A 27,751-nucleotide genomic window follows, 5' to 3' on the forward strand; every position below is an offset into this window, starting at 1 on the left:
TCACTGTGCACATTCTGCGACCCGATTGGTGTAGCAGCAACCTTCATGGTGGTCCCACCTGACATACAGGGTCGCCGACTTAGTTCTACACAAGCGCTACTGCCCAACTGGCACAGCAGCAATCTTTATGGCGGCCCCACCTGGCATACAGGGTCGCTGATTTACAATCTGCACAAGGGCAACAACCTAATCAATGCAGCAGTGATCATGGCTTACCTCACAGCAGCCCTCCTCTTGCATACGGGTCACTGACGTTTGCCTGCATACTGGCAACCATTCAATCAATGCAGCAGCCATCTCCTCATACCTTGCTACAGGGAACCAATCGCCAGAATTCCTCACTGGATCTTGCTCCATCAAACTCTCTCCTCTTCCTCACGGAGCACACTGGGCTTGGCAATTAGGTAGGTGATAGTGCTCCAGAGACAAGAGGTCTTGGATTTCCTGAGTGATGTCCCATCACCCAGCTAGGAGACTAGCAGGCCTTGGCTCTCAGTCCTGATCACAGACAAAAGTCTTGCAGAGCTTCTTCTCACACAGCTTGACTGGCTGCTTGACAGTTGACAATTTTGGGGTCTCCCTTCCTCCAGTGTGTCCTGTCCAGCTTACAGGAATGCAGCAATCCACAAATCTGTCTGAAGTGGGGGGGGGGATTCCTCTACCACCTTACGTTCCTCCAGTTAGCCCCGAGTCTCCTCAAATGGAACCTACAGTCTTCCATGCATATAGCATACCTGCGCTGCACAGTACTACATCCTTCATGGACTGTACTGTTCAACGGCACAAATGCACACATATTTCCTGCACATGTATAATATATACAAGCTCTACACAGTACTGCATTATTCCTTTATTGTACCACTCACATGAATACATACATCCAGCACATGTACAGCAGAATTAGTTTATTGAGTGAACCTGTATGCCTCATTCCAGTAACACAGGTAACAAGCATTGGCAAAACAAATAGGTCTCGTCTATGTCTTATTGGCTGTAAGAGAAGCAGCAACCTTGTTGCCATCCCAGACTTTCTCTAAACACTATTGTCTTGATGTCCCATCTTCAGCTGAGAGAGCAGCAGGGCGAGCGGTATTGTGTAGCCTTTTTTGTTTAGGTAAGCCTAATTTCTGCATTTTATCTGTGATGAGGAATACTTTGTCAATCATAATTCAAGCATCTTCATCTATAAAAGATCCAGTGTTGCAGATGGTAAAGGTGCTTTCCTGTAACTACAGTTTTCTTCCAGGGGATCTTCATCAACAGTCATAAGCACTGAATATTCCTGCCTACAAGTCGGGACCGTAGAGTACATATTAAACATATAATATGTATATATGTATAGCATAAATAATGTACGTAGTACTTTAATAAACATATATTTGCATATATCTATGCAGCCAATACAAAAGGCTAAAAATGCCACATATACATTGAGTTTTCCTTTCATAAACCGCTTACCAGACTCAAGCATTTCTGTAAATCAGAAAAAGAGAGAGAGCATCAATTGTAAAACAAAGCCTTTATTGAAGAGAAAACTGCCAGGAAGTACAAAGGCATTGTTAGCTAGTAGGCTGCATTAAAAGCATAACAGGGAATACTGGCACCGCACCTTTAAGACCTGCTGTATCCCATCATGCCCTAAAGGTGACAGATAGGTCAGTTATTTTTTCCAGCACTTTCAGTGAGGATATTGGAGCACTGAGCTCTCTCAGTTTTTGACATTTTGTCAAAAATTGCTTTATAAAAATATTTTTTCTCTGATTCACTCAACGTCTTTTTCCATCTAGAGGGAAAAAGAATTATTTTTTTGACAGGAATTTCAATTTTTTCGTTTAAAAAATGCCTTCTCTTTTCGTCAAGTACCCTGCCTGTGGTAAAAAGACGGCACAGACTGATCCCCGACCATTCTGCATCTTATGTCTACCTGATACTCATCTGCCTGAGTCTTGCCACCATTGTCAGAAACTTTCCAAAAAGGACCTTAAAAGATAGAGAGAAAATACGTCTGCATGGTCTTCAGGAGAGAAAAAAAACTGGAACAGCAGATCATCCTCTTCCATCTTTCTCCAAGAAACCTACCTCTCTTCACAGTGCTCCGTCCAAAGGCAGATCTCCTGAAAGGCAAAATCAAGAGGTAGGAAAATACCTATTAGTTCCCGCCGGGATCGATGTCAAGAGTAGTGCCCTCATCATAGTCAACGACGACTTACGTCAGGGAACTCTACACCTGAACGGTCTCTATTGACAGTGAAACACTATCACAAGCCATCTAAGCCCACATCATCGAGGGAAGTCACCTCATCCCACCGTCGCTCGATGTCAATGCAGGAGAAATCTCTTTTCGATGGCATGTCTGCCCCTATAGAGGTTGAGTAAGTACACCAGGCAGGCACTCCATCGACGACTGCTGCTCGATGTCGAGTCATGCTCCAGGAAAGACTCTGTCGACGGTGTCCCATCATCACTTTGTCGTGCCACACTTCACCGGGGCAGTCTCTGTCGGTGGCAACCAGGTGCCGCTCGACGTCGAGATAGACCCTTCTGTCGGTGGCAACTAGACACCAATCGACATCGAGACAGACACCTCCTAGGCATTCTCCGTCAACGGCAGTGAGGTGCTGTTCGACATCGAGGGCTCACTCACTGTCTAGGCTTTGTGAAACATCCACGAGACCACCGTCGACAACACCACCTCATCTCTCAGTGTCAAAGCAGACAGGCCTATGATGCATCTCCTGCCTATTGGTATAGTGTCACAGAGGATAGCTTCAGCTATCTCTTCAGGTGCTTTCTCCCACTCCTCTATATGGGGACAAAGACTGGAAAGTGTTCACAACTGCTCTGTTCCACAGAGTCCGCATTTACGATACTCTAGGAAATTTTCGCCTTCACGGTCTCCCCTACTGACACAGTCTCTGAAAGCAACGTCCGCAACCCAAGTCTCGTCTAGTCTGTTTGGTAGAAGCCAGCTCTCTGGGGTCCCCCATAAGATCCAGGTTCCCTAGGGAGACCACTTCTTGGCGCAGAGCTAGATCACGGACAAAAAACAGATCTCAGTGCAGGCCCAGAACAAGATCCACTACATGTGCCTGAAGATCTTGATGGTCTCGCTCTCACCCCCGCACACATAGATCCCCTACATGGTCTGTGTCCACAGGATCATCACAGAGTGATAACTCACCAACACTTACGGACACTCCACCAATGAGGGTATCTCCAATGGACAATCTGAATACGTTTAATGAAGTGTTAGTTAGAGGAGCTGCTAAGCTGAACATTGATATTCCAGCACCATCTACAACCTCATGGTCATAATGAGACTTTACATCATAGGTCTTTCTCAAGACCATTGCTGCCTTTGGTCCCAGGTCTTCAACCAGTGATTGACATTTTTCTAACTCCAGCCTCCCTTAGAGCAGCTCCAGCGAGAATGTTAAAGAAATCTAAGTACCGGCCCTCCACCAGATTCAGTCATTAGACTGCAGCCAGGAAGATGCATTCCATTGCAGCTTCATCAGCCATCCCACCCGACAAGGAAAGTAAACAAATAGATTCTTTGGGCAGGAAAATGTGCGACACATCAGCCTTTATTTATGAAGGTGTCTAGCACTATAGCATTACTGGGGCAATATGATGGGTCTCTCTGGGCCTCACTGGCCAGATTTACAGAAAAGCTACCCAGGAAAGACAGACAGGACTTCAAGGAGATCCTGCAAGAAGGAGGTTTGGTCGCTAGCCAAATAATTATCGCAGCATCAGATGGCTCTGACCTGGCGGCGCATGGAGCATCTGGTATATATGCCAGACGCTCTGCATGGCTTCGCCTTACAGGTCTTAAACCAGCGGTGCAGCAGCGCATCATAAACCTTCCTTTTACCGGCATCTCATTGTTTGGGTCACACCTGGATGTTGAGATGGCAAAGATAAAAACTGAGTTGGACACACCACTCAAGGCCATGGGACTAGAGAAACAGAAAGAATTCCCCCGACTGTACAGGCCTTATGTCAGGCGCCCCTGCCATCAGAGGATTCAGGCCCATCACCAACAACATCAACAAGCCAGGTCTCAGTACCATTCCCGCAGATCAGCGTTTGGACGAGGAGCTTACCACAACCACCAGCTTCCACCGCGACACCAAGTAAAAAAATTAGTTCTCAATTCCCCCGTTGTGTTTACCCACTCCAGTAGGGGGAAGTATCACCATGTATCTAAACGAGTGGCGCACTATTACCAACGACAACTGGGTCTTAAATATTGTGGAGAATGGGTATTCACTTTGCTTCAAATTCCCTCCTCCTGCGGTTCCACCTAAAAAACATCTTGCCACCAGCAGAAGTTGCTGCATCTTTCGTAAGGATGCAATAGAGGAGGTTCCATTCTCTCTAAGAGCAGCAGGAGTATACTCACTTTATTTCCTCGTAAAGAAAAAAGGCCCAAAAGTAGAATTTAGGCCCATTCTGGACTTACGTCTGCTCAACAAATACAAGATGCAAGAATAAGTTCTGAATGCCTGCTCTTCACCAGATATACCCCCAGCTACATCAGGGGGATTGAATGTGTTTCATCAATTTCCAGGATGCTACTTCCACATCTCATTCCCTAGGATGCAGCAGAAATTCCTAAGGTTCAAAGAGGCATCCAAACATTACCAGTACAAGGGACAACCGTTCGGCCTGAAATCAGCGCCCCAGACATTTCCGAAGTGCATGGCTGTCATAGAAGCAGCCTTCCAAAGTAAAGATATCTTTGTCTACCCATACTCAGACGACTGGCTGGTAAAAAGCTACTCTTCGGATCTGATGAGAAAACATTACTAAATCTGCATCAACACGTTTCAATCTTTAGATCTACAGATCAATGTTGAAAAATCAATTTGGATTCTAACTCAACAATACACTACCTAGGTGCAACTCTGGACACAAAAGTCGCAAATGTGTGTCCGTTAGAGGAGAGAAACTCCTTAATTGCTCAGAAGTGTGCCAACCCCCTTCACACTACACATCCATCGGCTAGGCAGATGGCGTCTCTTCTGGAATCAATGGTGTCATGTATCTTCCTTGTTTCCAGTGCCAGACTGCACATGAGTCAGTTGCAGCAGAATCTGGAGGATCAGTGGAATCAATTTACAGGCCATTGGGACACCAAGCTAACCCTGTCTCAGGCTGCAAAAGCATCACTACCATGGTGGTCTCATCGACAAAATCAGCAAATCCTCTTCCACTTTCACCAGGATACTCCTACGCAAACAATCATAACAGATGCGTTTGTCCAGGGCTGGGGTGCTCACATGGGTTCCCTACAGATGCGAGGCCTTTGGTAGACCAAGGCGAACAATACCATATCACCCTTCTGGAGCTGAGGATGGTACATTTAGCCCTTCAGTCATTTTATCCTTCCATTCAAACCTTCACTCTCCTTATCTGAACGGACAAAACAAGCACAATGCACTATTTAACCGAGCAAGGGGGCACGCGCTCCTGCCCTCTATCCCTTGAAGCGCAGGCCATCTGGAACTGGCTCATAGCAAGGAATTTGACCATCTCAGTGATTCACCTGCTCAGAGTCCAGAACACCCAAGCAGACTCCTTAAACTGAAACTTCGCTGAATCACATAGCTGGATTCTGTACGACAACGTCATACAAGATATTTTTCAGGAATGGGGGCATCCACAAATAGACCTGTTGCAGATGAAAACAACAAAAAATGCCCATACTTTGCATACATGTTCTACCGACTAGGGACAAAGGGGAATACCCTTTTGATTAACTGGTCCGGGGCATTTCTTTACTCGTTTCCTCCCATTCCGTTGATCCCAACCGTCATCAAGAAAATATACAGAGCCAGAACCAGAATGATTCTGATAGCCCCAGAATGACCCTGCGAGTGCTGGTACCTGGATCTCTTCCAGGTGTCTGAAAGACCTCACAGGATGCTGCCATGCAGACCGGATCTCGTCTGCATGTTTGGAGGGAATATTTTCCATCCCAGTCTTCCCTCTCTGAGCTTGACAGCATGGCTCCTCAATTCCTCCAGTATGGACATTTAGGTGTCTCACAGGAATGCATGAAAGTTCTTAAGGAATCCAGAAGACCCATCGATCAGGCATTCTTACACTTTTAAGTGGAAAGGATTTTACATGTGGTGTGCTCAAAATGATTTCCATTCAATCCTAGGGCAGGAAGAGGTAATATTGCCTTACCTCCTTCATTTAGCAAAATGTGACCTACAGCTTGCCTCTATTCGGATACATCTTGCAGTGATTACTGCATACAGGAAGTCCCCTACAGAAATGTCATTCTTCCAAATGTCTGTAGTAGAGGATTTTTAGAGGGTCTGAAGAAGATGTTTCCACCTGTTAATTCTCCCTCTCCTCCTTGAGAATTGAATGTGGTGTTTTCGAAACTCATGGGCCCACCTTTCGAGCCTATACATAAAGCATCCCTGCAGCACTTTAGCTGGAAAACTGCTTTCCTTGTGGCCATAACTTTAGCACACAGAGTCAGCGAGATTCAGGCTCTCTGTGTCAAAGAACCCTACACAGTATTCCTTGCTAACAGGGTGGTGATGAGAACTCATCTGCGTTTTCTTTGCAAGGTAGTGTCTGATTTCCACATAAACAAGGTGATTTTACTTTCTACGTTCTTTCCTAATCCTCCTACGCCAGTAGAAAGAGCATTGCATTAATTAGATCTTGAGAGCTTTGAGATTTTTATTTAGACAAGACTGAAGATATCAGACAATCTGATAACTATGGCCCTATGAGGACAGACATCATCTTCTCTAAACAAACCATTTCTACATGGATAGTTTCTTGTATTCTGTTTGCCTATCAGTTAGCCAACAAACAGCTGCCTACCAGACTCAAAGCCCACTCTACGAGGGGCAAGGCAACAACAGCAGCCATGTTAAGGAACGTTCCCATCTCCAAAATCTGCAAAGCTGCTACCGGGAGATCAGCTTATTCTTTCACAAGGCACTACTTTCTAGATTCAGACACTAACACAGACACCCAAGTAGGGCAGGCCTCCTTGAGAAATCTATTCCAAGGATGGTTACAGCTGCCGTGCTTGCTTTTGATTCGACCGCAGGCGTGTGGAATGGGCTTGCTACTCTATTCATTGCTTATGACTATTGATGAGGATTCCCTGGAAGAGAAGGATAAGTTACTTACCTGTATTCCTAGTTCTTTTCCAGGGGAATCCTCATCAAAGTCATATGCAACCCTCCCACCTCTCCGGACAAATATGCATGCTGCAGTTTATACATCTCTTTAGTTTGTTCTTTGTCACCGTAGAAAAGTACTGACCTAACTGTCATCTTTGGGGCATGAAGGGATACAGGCGGTGCTGGAGGTCTTAAAAGCACAGTACCAGTATTTCCTGTTATGCTTTTAATGCAGCTTATTGGCTAACAGTGCCTTTTATTCCCTTGCAGTTTTCTCTTCAATAAAGGCTGTTTTTTTACAATGTATGCTTTCTGTCTCTTTCTGATTTACAGAAATGCTTGAGTCCGGTAAGAGGTTTATCAAAGGAAAACTCAATGTAAATTGCGCATTTTTAGCCTTTTATATAGGCGTAAATATATATGTGTGTGTGTGTGTGTGTGTGTATATATATATGTGTATCAAAGTACAACATACATTTTTATGCTATACAAATATACATATTATATATTTAATATGTCCTCTGGGGTCCCCATTCATAGGCGGGAATATTCAGTGCTTATGAATTTGATAAGGATTCCCCAGGAAGAGAACTAGGATTACAGGTAAGTAATTTATCCTTCTGCAGCACTGGTATCTTTCTTTCATTCACATGCGCCCACCCAAATCACTGTTTATAAGGTTTTTAGTTGCTAGTTACAAGCTGTGAAAATCAGCAGATGGAGGCTGTGAGTAAGGGGAATGGACCCACTCCACCTTATAGGATAGACTTCAAGTCATATAATGAGGTGTATGAGTTAAGTGTGGTCTATGAAGGCTTGTCCTTTGTTTTTAGGGGTCATTAAGAACACGGCGGTTCACACTGCCGTATTCATGCTGGCGGTCTTTCCAGTGACCGCCAGCCCCCCTGGGACCCTGCTGGCCGTATTACAAACATTCTGCTGGGCCGGGACATTACCGGCGGCTCCACATGGAGCTGCCGTCAGTGCCTCTGTGCAGGGGGTGCAGCTGCACCCGTTGCGCAGATCACTGCCCATAAATCGGGCAGTGACATGCATGACGGGGCACTGTGCAGGGGCCCCCAGGGGGGCCCGAGGCTGTTGGAATTGGTATCATTATCCGAGGGGCAGCAGCGCTGGCCTGTCGGATAATGATGCCATTCACTGCCAGACTGCCTGTCGGAGGCAGCCTGGCGGTGGGTGAGGGCCGCCTATGGTGGCCCTCCCTGTCCTCCTTATGGGGCGGTGTGGGCCGCCATACCGGATGGCGGGATTTCCCGCCACTGCCGGCATGGCGGCCCACACCGCCACGTTCATAATGAGGGCCTTAGTGTCAGATGAACTGAAAAAGGGCTATGTTAATTATTGTCTACCAGGGATTTTAGTCTGACATTCGGAGATAATTCAAGCGTTTAAATTTGTGAAAGATACCAATGCTGCAGAACTGTAGTTTCAAGTAAGTAATTTTTTCCTACATGCAAGAGAACCCACAACCCTATTGTTTGATTTATACTGGTGCTTCAGCCCTTCGTGTTTGTGACTTATTCCCAGTGAACTAGATATCTGAGCAAACAAATATGAAAAATATGTTATTCTGTTCCTTACTAGTCACAACAAAGTGCTATTCATGTCACCACATCTTTGAAACAACCAGTACAGTTCCTACTGGAATTTATGTCCACTGACATGACTTGGATCCTGATAATTAGTCATGTAGAGCTATTGTTTCAAAGTTATTTCTCATTGCTTTCTCTAATTTCAAATGCAACTTTTTAGACAATGCTCCACAGCTTCTGTCCAGACTGTCAAAACCAGATTTAGTTTATATCTGGCATACTTTTATTTAATCGGGTCCCAGTTTATATTTCTCCTTTTCACACCATCCTTTCTTTCACCGCTTTTCATTCCCACTCCTCACCCAGTAGGTGCTGGTTGCTGGTGTATTGACTGTTTGAACTTCTGAATGTTGCATTTCTATATATCATCTGAACAGATTCAAGAGACATTTCCTGTGCATTTCTGTTTGCAGGCACTGCCAAAAAGAGCAAGATCATGTCGAAGGAGGAGAGAAAGGTGGTAGCATTCCATGAATCTGGACATGCTCTGGTAGGATGGTTGCTTGAACACACTGAGGCTGTGATGAAGGTGAGCTCATGGCAAACCAACCTGGGTATTTGGTATGGGCAGGGGGGAAAATCATTCCAAAACATGCTTGTGATACTAGACACACATATAGGCCATTCTGTTACTCCGCCCATAAGATATCACATCAGTAAGGTTTTATTTAAATTATTCAGAATTCAAAGTTAATAATCCTTACTCAGAAAGCTTAGAGATCAGTAAAGCATGTACTTAATCAATGAGAGTAGTTATTCAACACAGAACATAATGGATGTTACATAAAGGCCTAATGTCTTTAACGTTAGATGTGCAAATATGGAAATTTGGTTCTAGCCATAAAGACCCTCCCTCTTGGAGAGAAGAGGAACGTGGGGAGAACAACGTAGCATTCAGTCTTTTGTTCTACACATGAAAGTGCATTTGTAGTGGTCTTACATGTTGCTCCATTCTCTTCCCAACTGTTGGTATCTTTGAGCCACATTGCTGCCTTGTACATGAGACCAATCCAAGAATAGCTACTCCTTGGTGATGGGACGCGACCAATTAAGGTGAATCTGCAATTGAAAAGAAGCACTCCTGTGGTAGGTGAAAGATTTTTTCAGAGGCCATGTGTCTCTCATTCCCCTCTGAATAGCTTTTTTACAACACATGGTGCACCTGCAAGACGTTCAGCGTCTGTGGCCTTAGTCTGACACCAGGTTACAGACCTATTCAGGGCCTCCCACGAGGAAAGAACCCAAAGTTGCTGATTCACACACATACTATTACCATGTATCTGGAAACAGTGATGAACATGGGTTCTTGTGATTTCACTGGAAGCTCAGTGCATGTGTCATGTTTTGTTAAATTTTTCGGCCATTTTAACTGAGACCAAAAATATATGCTTGGATGCAGTCGTCATACAACTGAAAAATCATGAATTGGAGACAGACAACAATTGTCCCTTTTTTTACAATGCTGTGGACTTCCTCTTTGGGAGCTATTTATAATGGACCAAAACTCTGTGTCACTTATTTGCCAGCAGATCGACCTCCCTTGGGAGTTATAAGGACCCTTTTGAGAAACGGGTAGCGCAGGGTTCTCCAGGCAATGTTTTTGGTGAGTTAGCACTGCTTGTCGTAATGGTGGGAAATGCCAATGTGCATGCTGATTCAGTTCAAAACCGATTTTCGTTTGTTATTATGGGACAATGGTTAGGTACACCACCACAATTCCCAACCTTTACAGGTGACAACTTGGCTGCGTAAGACTTAGGGGGTTATTCTAACTTTGGAGGAGTGTTAATCCGTCCCAAAAGTGACGGTAAAGTGACGGATATACCACCAGCCGTATTACGAGTTCCATAGGATATAATGGACTCGTAATACGGCTGGTGGTAAATCCGTCACTTTTCCGTCACTTTTGGGACGGATTAACACCTCCTCCAAAGTTAGAATAAACCCCTTAGTGTTTGGCTCTTGTCACCTGCTGGACAACTAAAAGCAAATTTTGCAGTCAACTAGAGCACCTTCTACCGTGAGATCTTATGAATGAATTGGAAACCTTTTTGGGTGTTACATACTGCATTAGGGGCCTGTTATGAAAAACATATTGTGTACAAAATTCAATAAAATGTAGAGTGGACTTTCGATCAGCCCCTTCCTTATAACTGTATAAATTTGTCTCACTCAGATGTCACTGATTCATTGATATTCTTCCTAGTTCTTGTTTTTGTCCCCCAGAGCATTGCTTCTTTTATCATTTGAATAAGTTGTATACTTCCTCTCCTGACATCAGAGACCTATTTCTTTTACTTAACTTTTGGTTTTACCCGCTCTTTCAGCCTGTCTCCCCCCTCATCTGCTCACCACAAGTGCTGTTCTTTGCTCCCACCAAGACATATTTCAGTAATTATTTATGCAAGTGCCCACTAGCTGCACACTGCTACCAGGATGGTTGCTTCCCCACTTGTCTGTTGCTTCCCTTGTCTTCCCTCTTGCTCTGCATTGTTTTTAAAACCTTTTCTTTAAGTACTTAGCAGCTTTTTTTAATACCATTCTAAACTTGTTGTCGACCATCTTGAATAGCAGATCAAAGTTAAAAAAAAAAAATGTCTGCTGGTAGGTCAGAGCGCATGCATATGAGCACTACAAACACCACTTTTTGTTTTTTTTTTACACAAAAGCCAATCCAAGGTGTTCACCCAAGCATGTGTCATGACGTTTCCTCAGCCATCTTGGAATATTTTTTCTCATAAAGAAAAAGAAAAAAGAAATCCATGATGGATACCTGTGCCTCCTGCCCCATGAGGGGAGAAGGGCGGTGAGACATTTTGGAATTTCTCTTTTTGTTTTTACCAGTGCATAAAACAGTGCAAAGAATGTAGTTTAGCAGTTTCCTTTCAAAGGTGTGACATGTTGGTTTTACCAATGCTTACAATTGTTCGAGCATGATCAAAAAAACTATTCCAGTTCTCCAGTATTGGATCTTTCTTTGATTCACATGCTTGAATCATTCCCCGTTGTCGACGTGGGAGTCCCATGGTACCATTAAGTAGCTGTATGGAGAAACTTTATATAAAGACAGTGTTAAAGTTCATTCACTTTCACAGTTTATTCACATCATTAGAAAAGAGCTGAAGTCCAGCTAATCAGGTGACAGCACCCTTTAAAACACTCATCATGGAAGCTCCAGTCTCTGAGTTTCTACTGCACATCGTGTGAAGGGAGTTTCCCTCATTCCAGCTTCTGGAAATCATCAAATTACATTCTATAATGTCAGACACGTCAGAGAAAGGTTACTTTAAATCCTGCAAGACATGTGGGAAGAAAAGACTTCATGTGGATCACCCACATGAGGACTGTCTCTGCTGCCTCTACATTCAACACAAGGTAGAAGATTGTAAAGTCTGCCGCACTTTTTCATCCAAAACCTTGCGGGACAGGGAAGGGAGGCTTTTATTGTGGCTACAAAAAGCCATGGCAGAGAAGCCTACATCTTTGGAGAAAGATAGTGGCACATCTGCTAAGTCTCACAAAACGGAAAGTTCCCATGACCAAGGGACCTCTGAGGAAAGTAGGAAGGCCCTTAAAGTTTTCCATCATGGGTCACCCAAAGAATTACACAAAAAGGGCAAATAGACAGCAACTTCACTGTCGACAGCACTGTTGTTTACGCCCACTATGACAACAATCACTACCATCTCGTCGATGACGACCATAGATGACGACGACACCATCCTTCGATGCACCAATCCCATCTATGAAGATGTCAACGAGAACTTCACAACTGTTGACGATACCGATGGCAACGAAGCTGATGACCTCTGTTACTATTACCTATTTCTAAAAAAATTCTTAAGGCCTCAGGATACCTCCTCAAGCAAAGTCGCAATATATCCTCCAAGCCATCTACTGGATTTAGAGGAGTTGGAGGATGAGGGTCCTTTGTACCAGCTCACAGCCCATCAAAACTCCAGGTGAAATATCAAGACGACATAGAGGAAGAAGAACAGTCATATTATGGCCACTATTCTAATCCACTAGCAAAACAAAAACATTTTCACTACAACTAGGACTATTCTGATCCACCACCCATGCAAAGTGATATTGAAGTACCTCTTTCAGGACGTACAGGCCATGCTGCAGGATTATTGTAGAAGGTTCCCAGAACCTCTGCAGGACCAACCTGCAACTTCACCTCCACTGGCATCTACTGCATCTTCTGCAACTTCTGCAACACCATGTCCTATCCCTCTGCCAAAAACTCCCCGGATGACACCTGCTTCCAATATAGCAGCACCCCCAAGGGAGGATCCAGCATCAGCGGATGATGTCAGAGAGGAAGGTGCGATCCCAGATACTCATCCACCCCATTTTGATTGGGGTAATTATCTACTCTCTATTCCATTGCCTTCCACAACTTATCTTGCGGACTCTACCCCAGAAGACATCAGGGGTCTGCATAATTTAATTGAGAGGGCTGCAGTAAGATTTGACTTACCTATTTCAGTGAAGCAGTCGGAGTGCTTTCTATAAAACTTTTAGGAGCAGACGTGAAAATCTAATCGCGTCATTCCATTAATTGACTATATGGAAATAAAGGATATAAGGGAACAAGCTCAAACCTGGCAACATTAGCAGTGCTTGTACCACGTATTGATAAAAAATACAAAGCCCCAGAGGATTCCCCTGCTTGCCTAATAGGACATCCTAAACCTGATTCTATAGTCTCACAAGCGGCACAGCATTGTTAAAAAAAAATAAAAAAATCAATCCTTCCACTCCGATCTCAGCTCCAACGGACAAGGAAGGCAGGCATTTAGACAACATTGGGAAGCACTTCTCCACCAGGTCTGCCATCACAGTTTGTGCGGCCAATTCCATAGCTATTTTAGCCCCCTACGATAGGCAGATGTGGTCGGACATCGGCGCCCTGATGAATCTAGTGCCTGAAGAAAGGAAGTCAGAAGCAAGGAAGATACTGCAAGAGGGCCTGCGCACGTCTTCTGAAATAAGAATACGTGATGGACATAGCCTCCACTTGCTTCCGGCAGGTGGCAGAAGCAGCAGTTTTACAGTGCCAAGGCTGGCTGAAATCAACACCCTTCATGCCAGAAGTACAGTCCAAGATTCTAGATATAATATTCAGTGGACAAACACTGTTTGGAAAGCACATAGATGACGCTTTACTAGCCATCAAGATTGACACGAATACAGCAAAATCCCTTGGCACCTTGCAATTTAGTAAGTTAAACTTTAGAGGACACAACAGCCATACCGTCCACCACCATCAGCAGCCTACAAAAAACAGAGTATTAGACTCAAACAGCCCACCTAGTCCCGGGACATCAGATGTAAGTAGTGACCTCGATCAGGTGCCAGCTACCCAAGCTTCTTCCCATCCTGTAGGTGCGAACATTTCAACCACCTCCACTAATGGCGGATAATAACTACAGACAGATAGGTATTGGATCTTGTCAACTATGGTCATACCCTGGACTTTATCAAGAGACTACCAAACGTCCCTCCAAGGGGAGCGCCCCCTTCTCATCTTCATATATTAAAGAAAGAATCCCATATTTTGCTCGCCAAGGCAGCAATCAAACATGTTCCTTATTCCCAGAAAGTTACGGGTTTGTACTCCTGTTTTCCTTGTCAAGAAGAAATCAGTGGAACGGAGACCCATCCTAGACCTCACGAAGCTCAACACATTTCTATGAAAACAATCCTTCCATGTAGTCACTCGCATTGACATCCTGCATCTCTTGAACCACGGGGTTTATATGACAACTCTTGACTTACAGGATGTATACTTCCACATCCCCATACATCCCAAGCATTGCAAGTATTTTCGTTTCACCATAGCTGGCACTCATTACCAGTTCAGAGTCCTCGCATTCGGCCTCAGATCAGTTTCTCGCATTTTCACCAAATGCCTGGCCCGAGTTGCAGACGCTTTCAGAAAGGAAGGTCACCAGTTATGCCCCTACCTGTATGGCTAGCTGCTTTAAGCCCAGACACCTCTGCAAGCCTCCAAAGCAAAGAATCTTGTATGATATTGTTTCACAAATTGGGTCTCATGGTGAATCATCAGAAGTCATCCACTGTTCCAAAACAAAAGATAATGTTTTTGGGTTCTACCCTAGATACCATCCAGGACAAAGAATTTATTTCCCAAGAAAGTCAAGTCAGCTAGCTATCAAGGTGTCCAGAAGAAAGTCAATTTCTGTGCTTATGTACAAATCACTACTAGGAATGATGTCATCCGCAATCAATCTTGGCCCTCTGGCATGCCTGAAAATTAGACCTTTACAGGAGGCTGTTTGACTACTGTAGGAAAGTACTCTCTTTTTGACATGGTTACCCCCCACTTTTTGCCTGATGTCAGTGTGTTTTGACTGTGTTTACTGGGATCCTGATAACCAGGACCCTAGTAACTGTGCTCTCTCCCTCTGGATTTGGTTAGCCCTATGTTTTTACACCCCACAGTTAGCATACTGATGCCCCCACATAAGTCCCTAGTATAGGGTACCTAGGTACCCAGGGAATTGGGGCACCAGGTGTTCCCCATGGGCTGCAACATGCATAATAACACCCATGGGAGCCCATGCAAAGTGTGTCTACAGGCCTGCCATTGCAGCCTGCTTGAAAGGGTGCGTGCACCCTTATCACTACAGGTTGCACCAGGTCACTGTAAGTCATCCCTATGGCAGGCCCTCCTAGCCCTGAGAGCAGGGTGCAAATACCTGTGTGTGAGGGCACCCCTTCATGATCAGAGGTGCCCCCGTGAACACCAGCTCCCTTTTCTCAGACCGCATGAGTGCAGAGAATCAATTTTACCCATGTACTGGACATAGGTCAATATCTGTGTCCAGCTACATAATGGTAACTCAGAACCTGGCCATGTTTGGTATCAAACATGTTGGAATCATACCCCAATACTGTTGCCAGCATTGGTTGTATGAGTCCATGCACTCTGGGGGCTTTGCTCCTAACAGTTTGCAAGGTTTTTCCGGGAAGCCAGCGCTGCTGCCATCCTACGGATTGGTTTCTGCCCTCCTGCTGCTTGAACAGCTCAAGTCCAGGAAGGCAGAACAATGGATTTTCTTTGGGAGAGTGAAGCAACACCCTTTCCCTTTGGAAATAGGTGTTCTCTTCCAGGGGATCCTCATCAAAGTCATAAACATTGAATATTCCCGCCCTTGTGCGGGGACCCCGGAGCATATATATATAAAATACATACATATTATCATGTGTAAAACAGCAATGCAGGCTATAATCATAAATAGGCAAAAATGCTTTATTTCTATGCAAGTTTTTTTTTTTTTTTTTTTTTTATATTATAAAATCACAATAGATCATAAATATCTACCTAAGCCCCAAAAACTGGACTTAGGGAAGTAAACAGCAGTAAATAGCAGAGAAAAATAGAAAAAAACACATTGAAAAACAATGAAGCATTCTTAGCCAATAGGCTGCATGCAGGTTAACACAGGAGAACCATAAAAACTTTGGCACCGTGCCTTTAAGACCCTGAGCACCTCCAGTATCCCACCATGCCTCAGGGGTGAAGGGAAGGTGACAGTTGGTTCACAGTTAGGTCAGTTCTTTTTTCCGGCTTCTTCTGAGAGGATCCTGGAGCATTGAGCTCTCAGTTTTTCTGATTTTTTTTCTTCAGAAAAATCCCTAAAGATAGTGTTTTTCCTGTTTACTCGACAGATAACATCTTTTGTCTGAGTTTGGCAGTCTTTTCTGACAGAAAATGCCATCTCTTTTTGTAAAATGTCCTTCTTGTGGGAAGAAGAAAGCCCAGTCAGACCCACACTCTCTGTGTATTGTCTGCCTGCCACAGAGTCACTGTCCTGACACCTGCAAGTATTGTAAGAAGATGTCAAGGAGGACTCTCAAAGACAGAGAGAAAATCAGGCTACATGGGCTTCAGGAGAGGAAAAAGTCAACATCCTTTTCACTTCCCAGGCCTACAACAGAAGGAATGGCCAGATCGGCGTCGACAGGTAGGATTGTGCCTGTTTGTTCTCCATCGACGTCATCGGCGCCACCGTCTCACCGGCATAGATCGCCGTCGACGGTGACCAGACCGACGTCGAGGGACAAAGCGTCGAAGCATGGACAGCACAGGGGTACATCTCCGTCGACGGCAGGCCGCCGTTCGGCGTCGAGCCATCTCCGGCGCTCCCGTTCGCCGTCGAGAACATCTCGCCCCTTGGCGTCGAAGGACACGACACCAAAAACACCACGACGGCATGAACATCCGCCGTCGACCACTCGCCACTCAACGTCGAGACACACGACGGCGAGTAGGTCCAGGTCCCGCGATCGGCGATCGGCGTCAAGGCCTTCGACGTCAAGACCTTCGACGTCGAGAACAGACCAGCCATCGCAACTTTCGACGTCGAGGATGCAATCGACGTCGACACAACCTTCAGCTGTGTCACAGGCAGTAGAGCCAGCGGATAAAGCCCCCTCACCAGTGGTCTCTATACGGAGTGCATCATCCCATTCCAGAGCGGGCTCATCGGGGCATGTTTCTCCCATCACTCTATCACCTAGATGGTTAGAGAGCCTGAATAGACCGGCAGCATCCCCGGATTCCCAATACTCTAGGATGTATTCTCCTACTGCCTCATTACCTAGAACGCCATCGCCTACAGCTAGAGCAGGATGGGCTCGTTCTGCTTCTCGTCAGCCGACCACAAGACCTGCACACTCTGCTACAGCTTCTCGTAGTAGGTCTCGTTCCCGAAGGAGAACCAGGTCGCGAACACCGCACAGAAGATCACCTTCTTGGTCTTCTTCAGGATCGTCTGTTGGGCGCTACTCCCCCACACTGACAGATTCTCCACCTGCTAGGATCTCACCGGTGGATGATATCACCACTTTTAATGAGGTTCTTTTAAGGGGAGCGCAGAAACTAAATATTGAGGTACCGGAGCCGGCCACCTCATCCTCAGTTATCTTTGAGACCCTACAACACAGATCAGTCTCGAGAAAACTGCTGCCACTAGTACCGGGTTTGCTGCAACCTACTATGGACACCTTTCTGACTCCAGCCACTCTCAAGTCTGCCCCGGCTAGGATTCAAAAGAAGTACAAAGCTCCGGAGCAAGATCCTTTATTACTGCGGAAGGATCCGCCACCGGACTCTGTGATCTTAGCCGCAGCCAGAAAGACACACTCTGTGGCATCATCTTCCACAGTCCCCCCGGATAAGGAGAGCAGACACCTAGACTCCCTGGGGAGAAAGATGTGCGGTACGGCGGCATCTGCTATGAAGGTCTCCAGCGCCTCAGCACTTCTGGGCAGATATGACCGCTCTCTGTGGGACTCACTCCACAGATTTACAGAAAAGTTGCCCAGGGAAGATAGACAGGACTTCCAGGAAATCTTGCAGGAAGGGGGCCTAGTATCTAACCAGGTCATCAGCGCGGCGGCGGACGGGGCGGATTTGGCTGCGCATGGGTATGCACACGGAATCTGCGCTAGGAGGTCTTCCTGGCTACGGCTCACGGGTCTGAAACAGGAAGCACAGCAACGCATTTTAAACCTCCCATTCAGCGGGAATTCGTTGTTCGGTACCCACGCGGATGAAGAGATGGCCCGAATGAAAACGGAGGTGGACACTATGAGGGCAGTGGGCCTGGAACGTAAGAAAGACTTCAGGCGGAGGTACAGGCCGTACGACAGACGACCATTCCAGCAGAGGGTTCAAACCCCTCACTGGTCTCAGAGGCCACAACAACGACAAGGACGTCCCCTGTTTCAGGCACGTAGACCCACAAGAGACCGAGGGGCAAGTAGACCTCAACAGTCTACAGCAAAGACACCAACAAAGCAATGAAGCATTGCTTCCCTCAGCACTGTGCACCACTCCGGTGGGGGGAAGTATTACGCATCATCTTCACGAGTGGCACTCCATCACAAGAGACAAATGGGTGCTCAATATTTTCGAACATGGCTATTCTCTCCTTTTCAAAAAACCTCCGCCACACTTGCCGCCAGCAAGATGTTTTCCTTCTCATCTCAGCCTGCTACGCAAGGAAGTTCTTGCACTCCTACAAAAGAAAGCTGTAGAAAAGGTTCCTCCGGCACAAAAAGGAAAAGGGGTGTACTCCCGTTACTTTCTGGTGGCGAAAAAAGGTCAACAGGGCATCTTCAGGCCAATTCTGGACTTACGGCTCCTGAACAAGTACATAAGAAAACAGAAGTTCAGGATGCTAGCCCTTCACCAGATTGTTCCGCAACTGCATCAGGGAGACTGGATGTGCTCCATCGACCTACAGGATGCATATTTTCACATCCCAATAGCATCCAAACATCGGAAATTCTTACGTTTCCAGATAGCGTCACAGCACTACCAATTCAGAGTCCTACCATTCGGCCTGAAGTCTGCACCCCGAGTCTTTTCAAAATGTGTAGCAGTGGTAGCGGCACATCTTCGAAGGCAAAAAATATTCGTCTACCCCTACCTGGACGACTGGCTATTGAAGGCTTCCTCTCCGGATCAGGCGAGAAAACATCGAGACATTGTACTAAGAACTTTCGAGTCTCTAGGTCTTCAAATCAACCACAACAAGTCAACCTTGATTCCAACACAAAACCTCCACTACCTGGGAGCTATACTAAACACAGAGCTCCAAAGAGTGTATCCTTCGGAGGAACGACTTTTATCAATCCACAGGAAGTGTCAACAACTATTAACAGCCGATGCACCTACTGCTCGTCAGGTGACATCGCTTCTGGGCTCCATGGCTTCATGCATCTTCATTGTCCCGAATGCCAGGCTACACATGAGGCCCCTTCAGGAGGCATTAGAGAACAACTGGAGCCAAAAGACGGGTCGCTGGGAGGACAGAGTACGACTACCAGCAGCGGCTTTTCAATCACTACAATGGTGGATGCACAGACCTCACCTGTCGATAGGTTCTCCGTTTCACCAGACAATTCCAGCCGACACTCTGGTAACGGATGCGTCTCTTCAGGGTTGGGGTGCTCATCTGGGTTCCCTCCAAGCTCAGGGTCTGTGGTCCGACAAGGAAAAGAACTATCACATAAATCTACTGGAGCTCAGAGCGGTCCATCTGGCTCTCAAATCTTTCTCTCCATTGGTTCAGGGGAAATCTCTCCTAGTTCAGACAGACAATACAACCACAATGTATTACCTGAACAAACAGGGGGGAACAAGATCACTACCTCTGTCTCGAGAGTCCCAAACGATATGGCATTGGCTCCTGGCCAGGGGAATGTCTATCACAGCGATACACCTGCCAGGTCAGCAAAACGTAGAGGCAGATTTCCTGAGCAGACATCTAGAAGACGCGCACGACTGGGTCCTACACGACGAAGTCGTCGAGGACATCTTCGGTCAATGGGGTCGACCCCAGTTGGATCTCTTTGCAGACGAAGCAAACAAGAAATGCCCAGACTTCGCATCCAGGTTCTGCCGTCCGGGATCTCAAGGGAATGCCCTGTTGATCAACTGGTCAGGGATATTTCTCTACGCCTTTCCACCGATTCCCCTCAGTAATCAACAAACTTTACAACTCCAGAACCAGAATGATTCTGATAGCGCCACAATGGCCCCGCCAATTCTGGTACACGGATCTACTCAACTTATCGGAAAAACCTCACAGGAGGTTGCCGTGCAGACCGGATCTCCTGAGCAGAATGGAAGGCAGAATCCTACATCCCAACCTTCCCTCTCTGAGCTTGACAGCATGGCTCCTGAATTCCTACAGTATGGGCACCTAGGGCTCTCACAGGAGTGCATGAACATCTTGAAAGAGTCAAAACGACCTTCCACGCGGCGTTCTTACGCTTTTAAGTGGAAGAGATTTTACATCTGGTGCTCTCAACAAGGTATAAATCCCATACGAGCTCAGGAGGATGTCATACTGTCCTATTTGCTTCATCTGGCGAAGTCTGGTCTGCAGGTATCTTCTATTAAGGTTCATTTGTCTGCAATTACAGCGTATCGTAAGTCGCCTTCTCAGGAATCCTTCTTTACGATACCTGTAGTCAAGGATTTCTTAGAAGGCTTGAAAAAGGTTTTTCCTCCCATTCGGAGACCTTCTCCTCCATGGGAACTGAATGTAGTCCTGTCAAAACTTATGGGCCCTCCCTTTGAACCTATCCACAAGGCCTCTTTACAGCACCTTACGTGGAAGACGGCTTTTTTGGTGGCCATTACTTCAGCGAGGAGGGTCAGCGAAATTCAGGCTCTGTCTTGCAGAGAACCGTACACGGTTTTTCACTATAATAGAGTGGTTCTGCGAACTCACCCATCTTTCCTTCCGAAGGTGGTGTCAGAATTCCATATCAATCAGACTATATCTTTACCGACTTTCTTTCCCAATCCGGAGACTCCGGCTGAGAAAGCATTGCATTCTTTAGACTTGAAAAGAGTGCTGAAATTCTATTTGGACAAAACAAAACCGATTAGACATTCTAACCATTTGTTTCTGAATTATGGTCATTTAAGAACAGGAGAGGCAGCGTCTAAACGAACGATATCAAGATGGATTGTGTCTTGTATTGTTAACACTTACCAACTGGCTAATAAGCAATTACTGGCTAGGCCAAAAGCGCATTCCACAAGGGGAAAAGCGGCTACTGCTGCCCTCCTTAACAATGTACCAATTTCCGAGATTTGTAAGGCTGCTACATGGAAGTCTGTGCATACCTTTACTAAGCATTACTGTTTAGACTTGGATGCAAGAGCGGATGCCCAGGTGGGGCAGGCCTCTCTTAGAAATCTATTTGCATGAATATGTATTCTTTCCTGCACTTCTTTCAGACAGTCCGCAGAGTTTAGGGATGGGCTTGCTAATCTATTCAATGTTTATGACTATTGATGAGGATCCCCTGGAAGAGAAGGATAAGTTACTTACCTGTAAATCCTAGTTCTCTTCCAGGGGTATCCTCATCAAAGTCATAAACAACCCACCCTCCTCCCCGGACTCAAGTCTCCTAGAAGTGCAGGACAGATTATCTTTCTGATCAGTTACACAGATTGTCACCGTAAAAAAGTACTGACCTAACTGTGAACCAACTGTCACCTTCCCTTCACCCCTGAGGCATGGTGGGATACTGGAGGTGCTCAGGGTCTTAAAGGCACGGTGCCAAAGTTTTTATGGTTCTCCTGTGTTAACCTGCATGCAGCCTATTGGCTAAGAATGCTTCATTGTTTTTCAATGTGGTTTTTTCTATTTTTCTCTGCTATTTACTGCTGTTTACTTCCCTAAGTCCAGTTTTTGGGGCTTAGGTAGATATTTATGATCTATTGTGATTTTATAATATAAAAAAAAAAAAAAAAAAAAAAAAAAAACTTGCATAGAAATAAAGCATTTTAGCCTATTTATGATTATAGCCTGCATTGCTGTTTTACACATGATAATATGTATGTATTTTATATATATATGCTCCGGGGTCCCCGCACAAGGGTGGGAATATTCAATGTTTATGACTTTGATGAGGATACCCCTGGAAGAGAACTAGGATTTACAGGTAAGTAACTTATCCTTACATGGCATGGGAGGGGTGGCCTCCCCAAGCCACTGGTATGCTTTGAAGGACACATTTAATGCCCTCCTTGCATAAACCAGTCTGCACTGGTTCAGGGACATCCAGTCCCTGCTCTGGCATGAAAGTGGACAATGGAAATAGGAGTTACCACTCCTCTGTCCTTCACCACCCCAGGGGTGGTGCCCAGAGCTCCTCCAGGTGGCCTCTTGGTTCTGCCATCTTGAATCCAAGGTGGGTAGAGGCTTCTGAGAGCATCTGAGTGACCAGGTCAGGTCAGTGACATCACAGCCCCCTCCTTAACAGGTGGTCACCCTGCTAGGTAACCAGTACCCCTTCCAGGGCTATTTAGGGTCTCCCTCCTGCGTGGGTCCTCAGAGTCGATGTGCAAGATTCCAGCAGGACTCCTCTGCAACTTTTACTTCGACTTCTGGTCACTGGAACCGCAACTGGACTTCACAGGAACCTACAGTCTGCAGCTCCAGATACGACTTCGCTCTGCAACATTGTTTCTCCGGCTCCTTCCAGCAACTGCAACATTTCCCTGGTTGTGCATCCTCTGTGGGTGGCAAGTCTCCATTCCAAAGAAATTTCCCTTGGAATGGAGGAGTCATTCCTGTGCATCCGCAGGCACCTACTGCAACGACATTTGGCTGCATGGATCTTCTCTCCTTCAACTCTTCGTGGATCTTGCAACACAGGTGGTGGTCTTGAGTGGTTCCCTTGGTCCCCTTTACCAGCTGTCCAACTTTGAAGGTGGTGAGCTTTTGCCTCTCCTTGCAGGACGGTACCCCTTTGCACCTTGACTCTTGCATTTACCAAGGCTTGTAGGCTTGTCTTCAGAGGGGCCTTTAGGCTCTGTGTAGCCCCAGCCTCCAGCACTCTTCCCTGCAACGTGTGGTCTCCTGCCTGCTGCTCCAGCGACGTGGTACTCCTTTCAGGTGTGCTGAGTTGCCTCACTGCAACCCCTGTGCCTGCTGCCTGTGAGTTGCTTGTGGGGGCTGTATCCATGACTTCTTGCTCTCCTGACTGCTGGGGATCGCCTGGGACTCCCTTCCTTGGATTGTGTTTGTGTTTTTTCCAGCACCACTGATGGACTGCAACTCTTCTTCCGACATGGGACATCAACTGCATCACTTCTGGAACTCTTCTTCGGCTCCTGTGCTGAATACCCGACTCCTGGTCCTCACCGTCAACCTGGTCCTGCACCTCCAGAAGGGTGGGTAGTGGCTCCTGCCCCAACCGGACACTCCAACTGTAACTGGACTTGGTCCCCTTCATTTGCAGGTCCTCTTCTGTCTGGATCAATCTTCCTTTTCTTGCAGTCTTGCTTGGGTCTTGCACAGTCCTTTCATTGTTTGTCTGTAGGTTTGGGAAAAAAACAGGTACTTACCTTTCCTCTCCTGGTGTCTGGCGGGCACTCTGGTACTTACCTTTTGGGGTTCCTAGTTCTTCCAGCTCCCCTCTACAGATTCCACTTACCTGGGTAGGGGTCCATCATGCGCATTCCATTTTTTTAGTATATGGTTTGGGCTTCCCACAGGGTAGCTATTGTCTATTGTCTATTGTTATTGCACTGTTCAGAGGAGCTCTGGGCACCACTCCTGGGTTGGTGATGGACAGGGGAGTGGTCACTCCCTTTTCCTTTGTCCAATTTCAGGCGTCCCTGGGCTGGTGCAAACCAGTTTATGCAAGGAGGGCACCAAATGTGCCCTTCAAATCAAACTGGTGGCTTGGGAGGCTACCCCTCCCAAGTCTTGTAACACCTATTTCCAAGGAGGAGGGTGTTGCCTCCCTCTCCCACAGGAAATCCTTTGTTCCTCCTTCCCCTGCTTGAGCTGGTCAAGCAGCAGGAGGGCAGAAACCTGCCTGAGGGATGGCAGCAATGCGTGCTGCCTGGAAAACCTTAGAAGACTGGTAGGAGCTAGGCTGGGGTGTCCTCTAAGGAACCCCCAGAGTCCATGGAATCATGCAACCAATACTGGCAACAGTATTTGGGTATGATTCCTACATGTTTGATACCAAACATGCCCAAGTTTGGAGTTTCCATTATGTAGCTGGACCGGTGTCCAGTACATGTGTAAAATGGCTTCCCCGCACTTACGAAGTCCAGTGTAATGGAACTGGAGTTCGTATGGCGACCTCTGCTCATGCAGTGGTGCAAGGACCTTCACCCTGTCCTCTGGGCTAGGAGGGCCTACCATAGGGGTGACTTACATAGGGGTGACTTACAGTGATCTGGTGCAGTTACCTTTGGTGAAACGCTGCAGTGGCAGGCCTGCATACACATTTTGCATGGGCTCCCATGGGTGGAACAATACATGGTGCAACCCATGGGGGACCCCTGGTGTCCCAGTGCCCTGGATACCTAAGTACCATATACTAGGGACCTATAAGGGGACACTAGTATGCCAATTGTGGAGTGCAAAAAAGTCCTAGGCAACCATATTTGGAGGGTGAGAGCACAATCACTGGGTCCTAGCTAGCAGGATCCCAGGAAAGACACTCTAAGCACACTGATAGCAGCCAAAAAGTTGGAGTAACCATGCCAAAAAGAGGGTGCTTTCCTTCACTAGTGCGTACGGGCAATACGACCAGCATGATTTACACCACAAGCAGGGGAGTTTAAGGTCACTGGTGCTCGCCCAGGAGCTACGGCACTGGCTAGCAACACACACATCACTCTGAAGGCTGAGCACATACTGAAAGTAAACAACATCTAGGTAGACACACTCAGCAGATCCCTAGACAGCTGCCATAAGTGGAAACTGGACCAGATGGAACTCAACTGAATATTTTGACTTTGGGGCAAGCCAGCATTGGACCTCTTTGTGACAAACGAGAACATCAAATGCTGATTCTACGCCAGTTGGCACCCTCTCCCAGAGTTGTGGGTGAGTGCCTTTTTGATAAGGTGGTCTGAGATCTGTTTACCTTTTTCCCCCAACCCTGTGATACCGAAAGTTCTCAGAAAGATGAAAGTGGAGAGGTGTCAACTAATCCTGATCACTCCTAGGTGGCTTAGGCAATACTGGTTCACAGAACTTCTCCTCCTGTCCCCACCCATTCGCCTTCAGACCATGTGAACACCACTAATGATGAACCAGTGCCAACTTCTACATCCGGACCCAGGCTTGCTCTAATTATGTGCATGGCTCCTAAATTCCATGAGGTCTAGGATCTGACTATTCTCCAAGAATGCAGGAACATCCTCTCAAGAGCGGATTCCACTAACAGGTAAGACACATTTAAATAGAAGAGATTCTGCTGATGGTGTCAACAATCCAACCTGCATTCATTAAAAGCACCACCGGAGCAGATCTTACCTGATATTTTCTCTCTTGCTGATTCAGGTTTAGTGCATGTGTCTGTAAGGGTACATCTTGCAGTATCGCAGTATAGACACTCCCCACAATCTCTCCCATTGTGTTCCACAAGGATAATCAAACAATTCATGAAGGGATTGTTAGGGCTTTCCCTCCTGTAGAAGCTCCTTCACCTGAATGGCACCTAAATGTGGTTCTCAACTTATCAAATCTCTCTTTGAACCCATTCGCAAAGAGGGGCATGAAATTACTCACATGGAAGTAGCTATGCTGTTGGTGCTCACATCCGCTAGAAGTATTGTATTCTCAAGGTGCCATCACAGTTTCATCTTAATGAACCGATTATATTACAAACCATTTTACTGAACCAATATCTCCAGCAGAGAGATCTCTGGATGACCTAGACATTAAAAGAAGTCTGAAATTCTACTTGCATCATACCAAACAGTTTTGTAAAACTGAAAAGCTGTTAGTTGCTTATGGACAAACTAGACAATCTACTCAAGTCATGAAGTGAACCATCACTTGGTGGATTTCAGCAACAATAGAGTTCTGCCACTCCAAAGCCGGCAAACTGCTTTCAGAAAAAGCAACGACTTTACTCCACAAGTGTGGTTTGCACATCAGCTGCCCTGTTTGCAAGTGTTCCACTAGAAAAGATTTGTTGTGCTGCAACCTGAAAGAGCATCCACACATTTACGCAGCACTATTGCCTGGATTCGGCACAGTTCAGTGATGCAGCAGTCGGACAGGCAGTGAAGCTGGCCCAGTGTGTGGTGGACCCCTATGGTGTTACGCCTTATACTGGGTCCAGGCAAACCCCAATTAGATAGTGTTACGGTCTCTAGACAGCCAGGGCTCCCTAGGGTAGCTGTGGTGAGCAGCCAAGATTTAACTAGAATGCATGTGAAGCACTTGCAATACCACAGTAGTCACACAGTAACTTATCACACATGAAAGGAACCACATAGTGTTGCAAAAATAAAGGTACTTTATTATAGGCACACCAAACTAGACTACCATTGTTATACCTCCCTTTGGCAGTATGAACACACAAAGTATACTGAAGTAAGTACTCAAGAAAAGCATAAATTAGCAAGGGCCCTACGGGGGACAAACCATATACTAAAAAAATTTAATGCAAACAGGTGTCCCCACCAGAGTGTATGGAGTAGTTACACAAGGGCTGAGGGAGAGTGGAACCCCAAAATGTAAGTACCCAGAAGATCCCCAGCTGCCGGTTGCAGAGAAGTAAGTTTTCCCATAGGCTAACTTGGGGACCTCGTGGTTGGAGAATGCAGAGAATGCAGAGGACCTGCAAAAGAAGGGGACAGAGTCCAGTACACACAGGAGTGTCCAGGTGAGGCAGGAGTCAATGCCAACCCTTCTATAGCCGAAGATCTGGATCGTTGGTGATGGCTGAAGTCCAGCTGCAGGGTCCTGGAGTCCCTGAAGTCACCTACGAGCTGTCCCTCGATGGTCACCTGAATGCAGACGGGTCAGTGGTCAGGAGGAGCACCAACAAGCACTGGCAAATGCAAATGGAGCTGTTGAAGGTTTTGAAAAGCTGTGGAGCACCAGCAAAGTCCTGGGGACTCGACCCTTGGAGGGGAGTCCGGGCTGATCGTCAGGATTCAGGAAAGCCAGAAGAAGCAGTCAGAGCCCGCACAAGCAACCCACTGGCAGCAGGCACAGTAAGTTCAGTGAGGTCCAGTCAGCACAGCTGAAGAGACCCACGTCACTGGAGCAGAAGAGAGGAGACTGTCCTTGCAGAGGTGGAGTGCTGGGGGCCAGGTCTACTTGGAGCCTGAAGATCCCTCGGAGCAAGAATCAACACGCCTTGGTTGGTGCAACAGTCACGGTGCACAAGGATTCTGTCCCAGTGTCAGAGACAAGGGCTCACCTCTACCATGTTGGACAGAAGACAGAGAGAAGGATACAGAGGATCCCTCATGTTGGAAAGTAGCCTCTTTCTAGCTTGGTTACCCCCACTTTTGGCCTGTTTGTCAGTGTGTTTGTGTCCACTGGGATCCTGCTAACCGGGACCCCAGTTACTGTGCTCTCTCCCCTACATTTGGTTGCTGGTAACTTTTTATCCCCCACAATTAGCATACTGGTGCCC

The 27,751-nt window shown here is 46.4% G+C and overlaps 1 protein-coding gene across 1 annotated transcript in view; it reads left to right on the forward strand.

The window, feature by feature from the left end:
- Positions 1-27,751, forward strand: part of SPG7 (SPG7 matrix AAA peptidase subunit, paraplegin) — a 462,707-nt gene that overhangs the window by 373,074 nt on the left and 61,882 nt on the right. Inside the window, exon 13 of the mRNA XM_069216631.1 lies at positions 9,193-9,308. Within this exon, the coding sequence (XP_069072732.1) occupies positions 9,193-9,308 (116 nt within the window). The remainder of the gene's footprint in view (positions 1-9,192; positions 9,309-27,751) is intronic.

Source organism: Pleurodeles waltl, chromosome 12, assembly GCF_031143425.1.
Source record: "Pleurodeles waltl isolate 20211129_DDA chromosome 12, aPleWal1.hap1.20221129, whole genome shotgun sequence".
NCBI lineage: Eukaryota > Metazoa > Chordata > Amphibia > Caudata > Salamandridae > Pleurodeles > Pleurodeles waltl.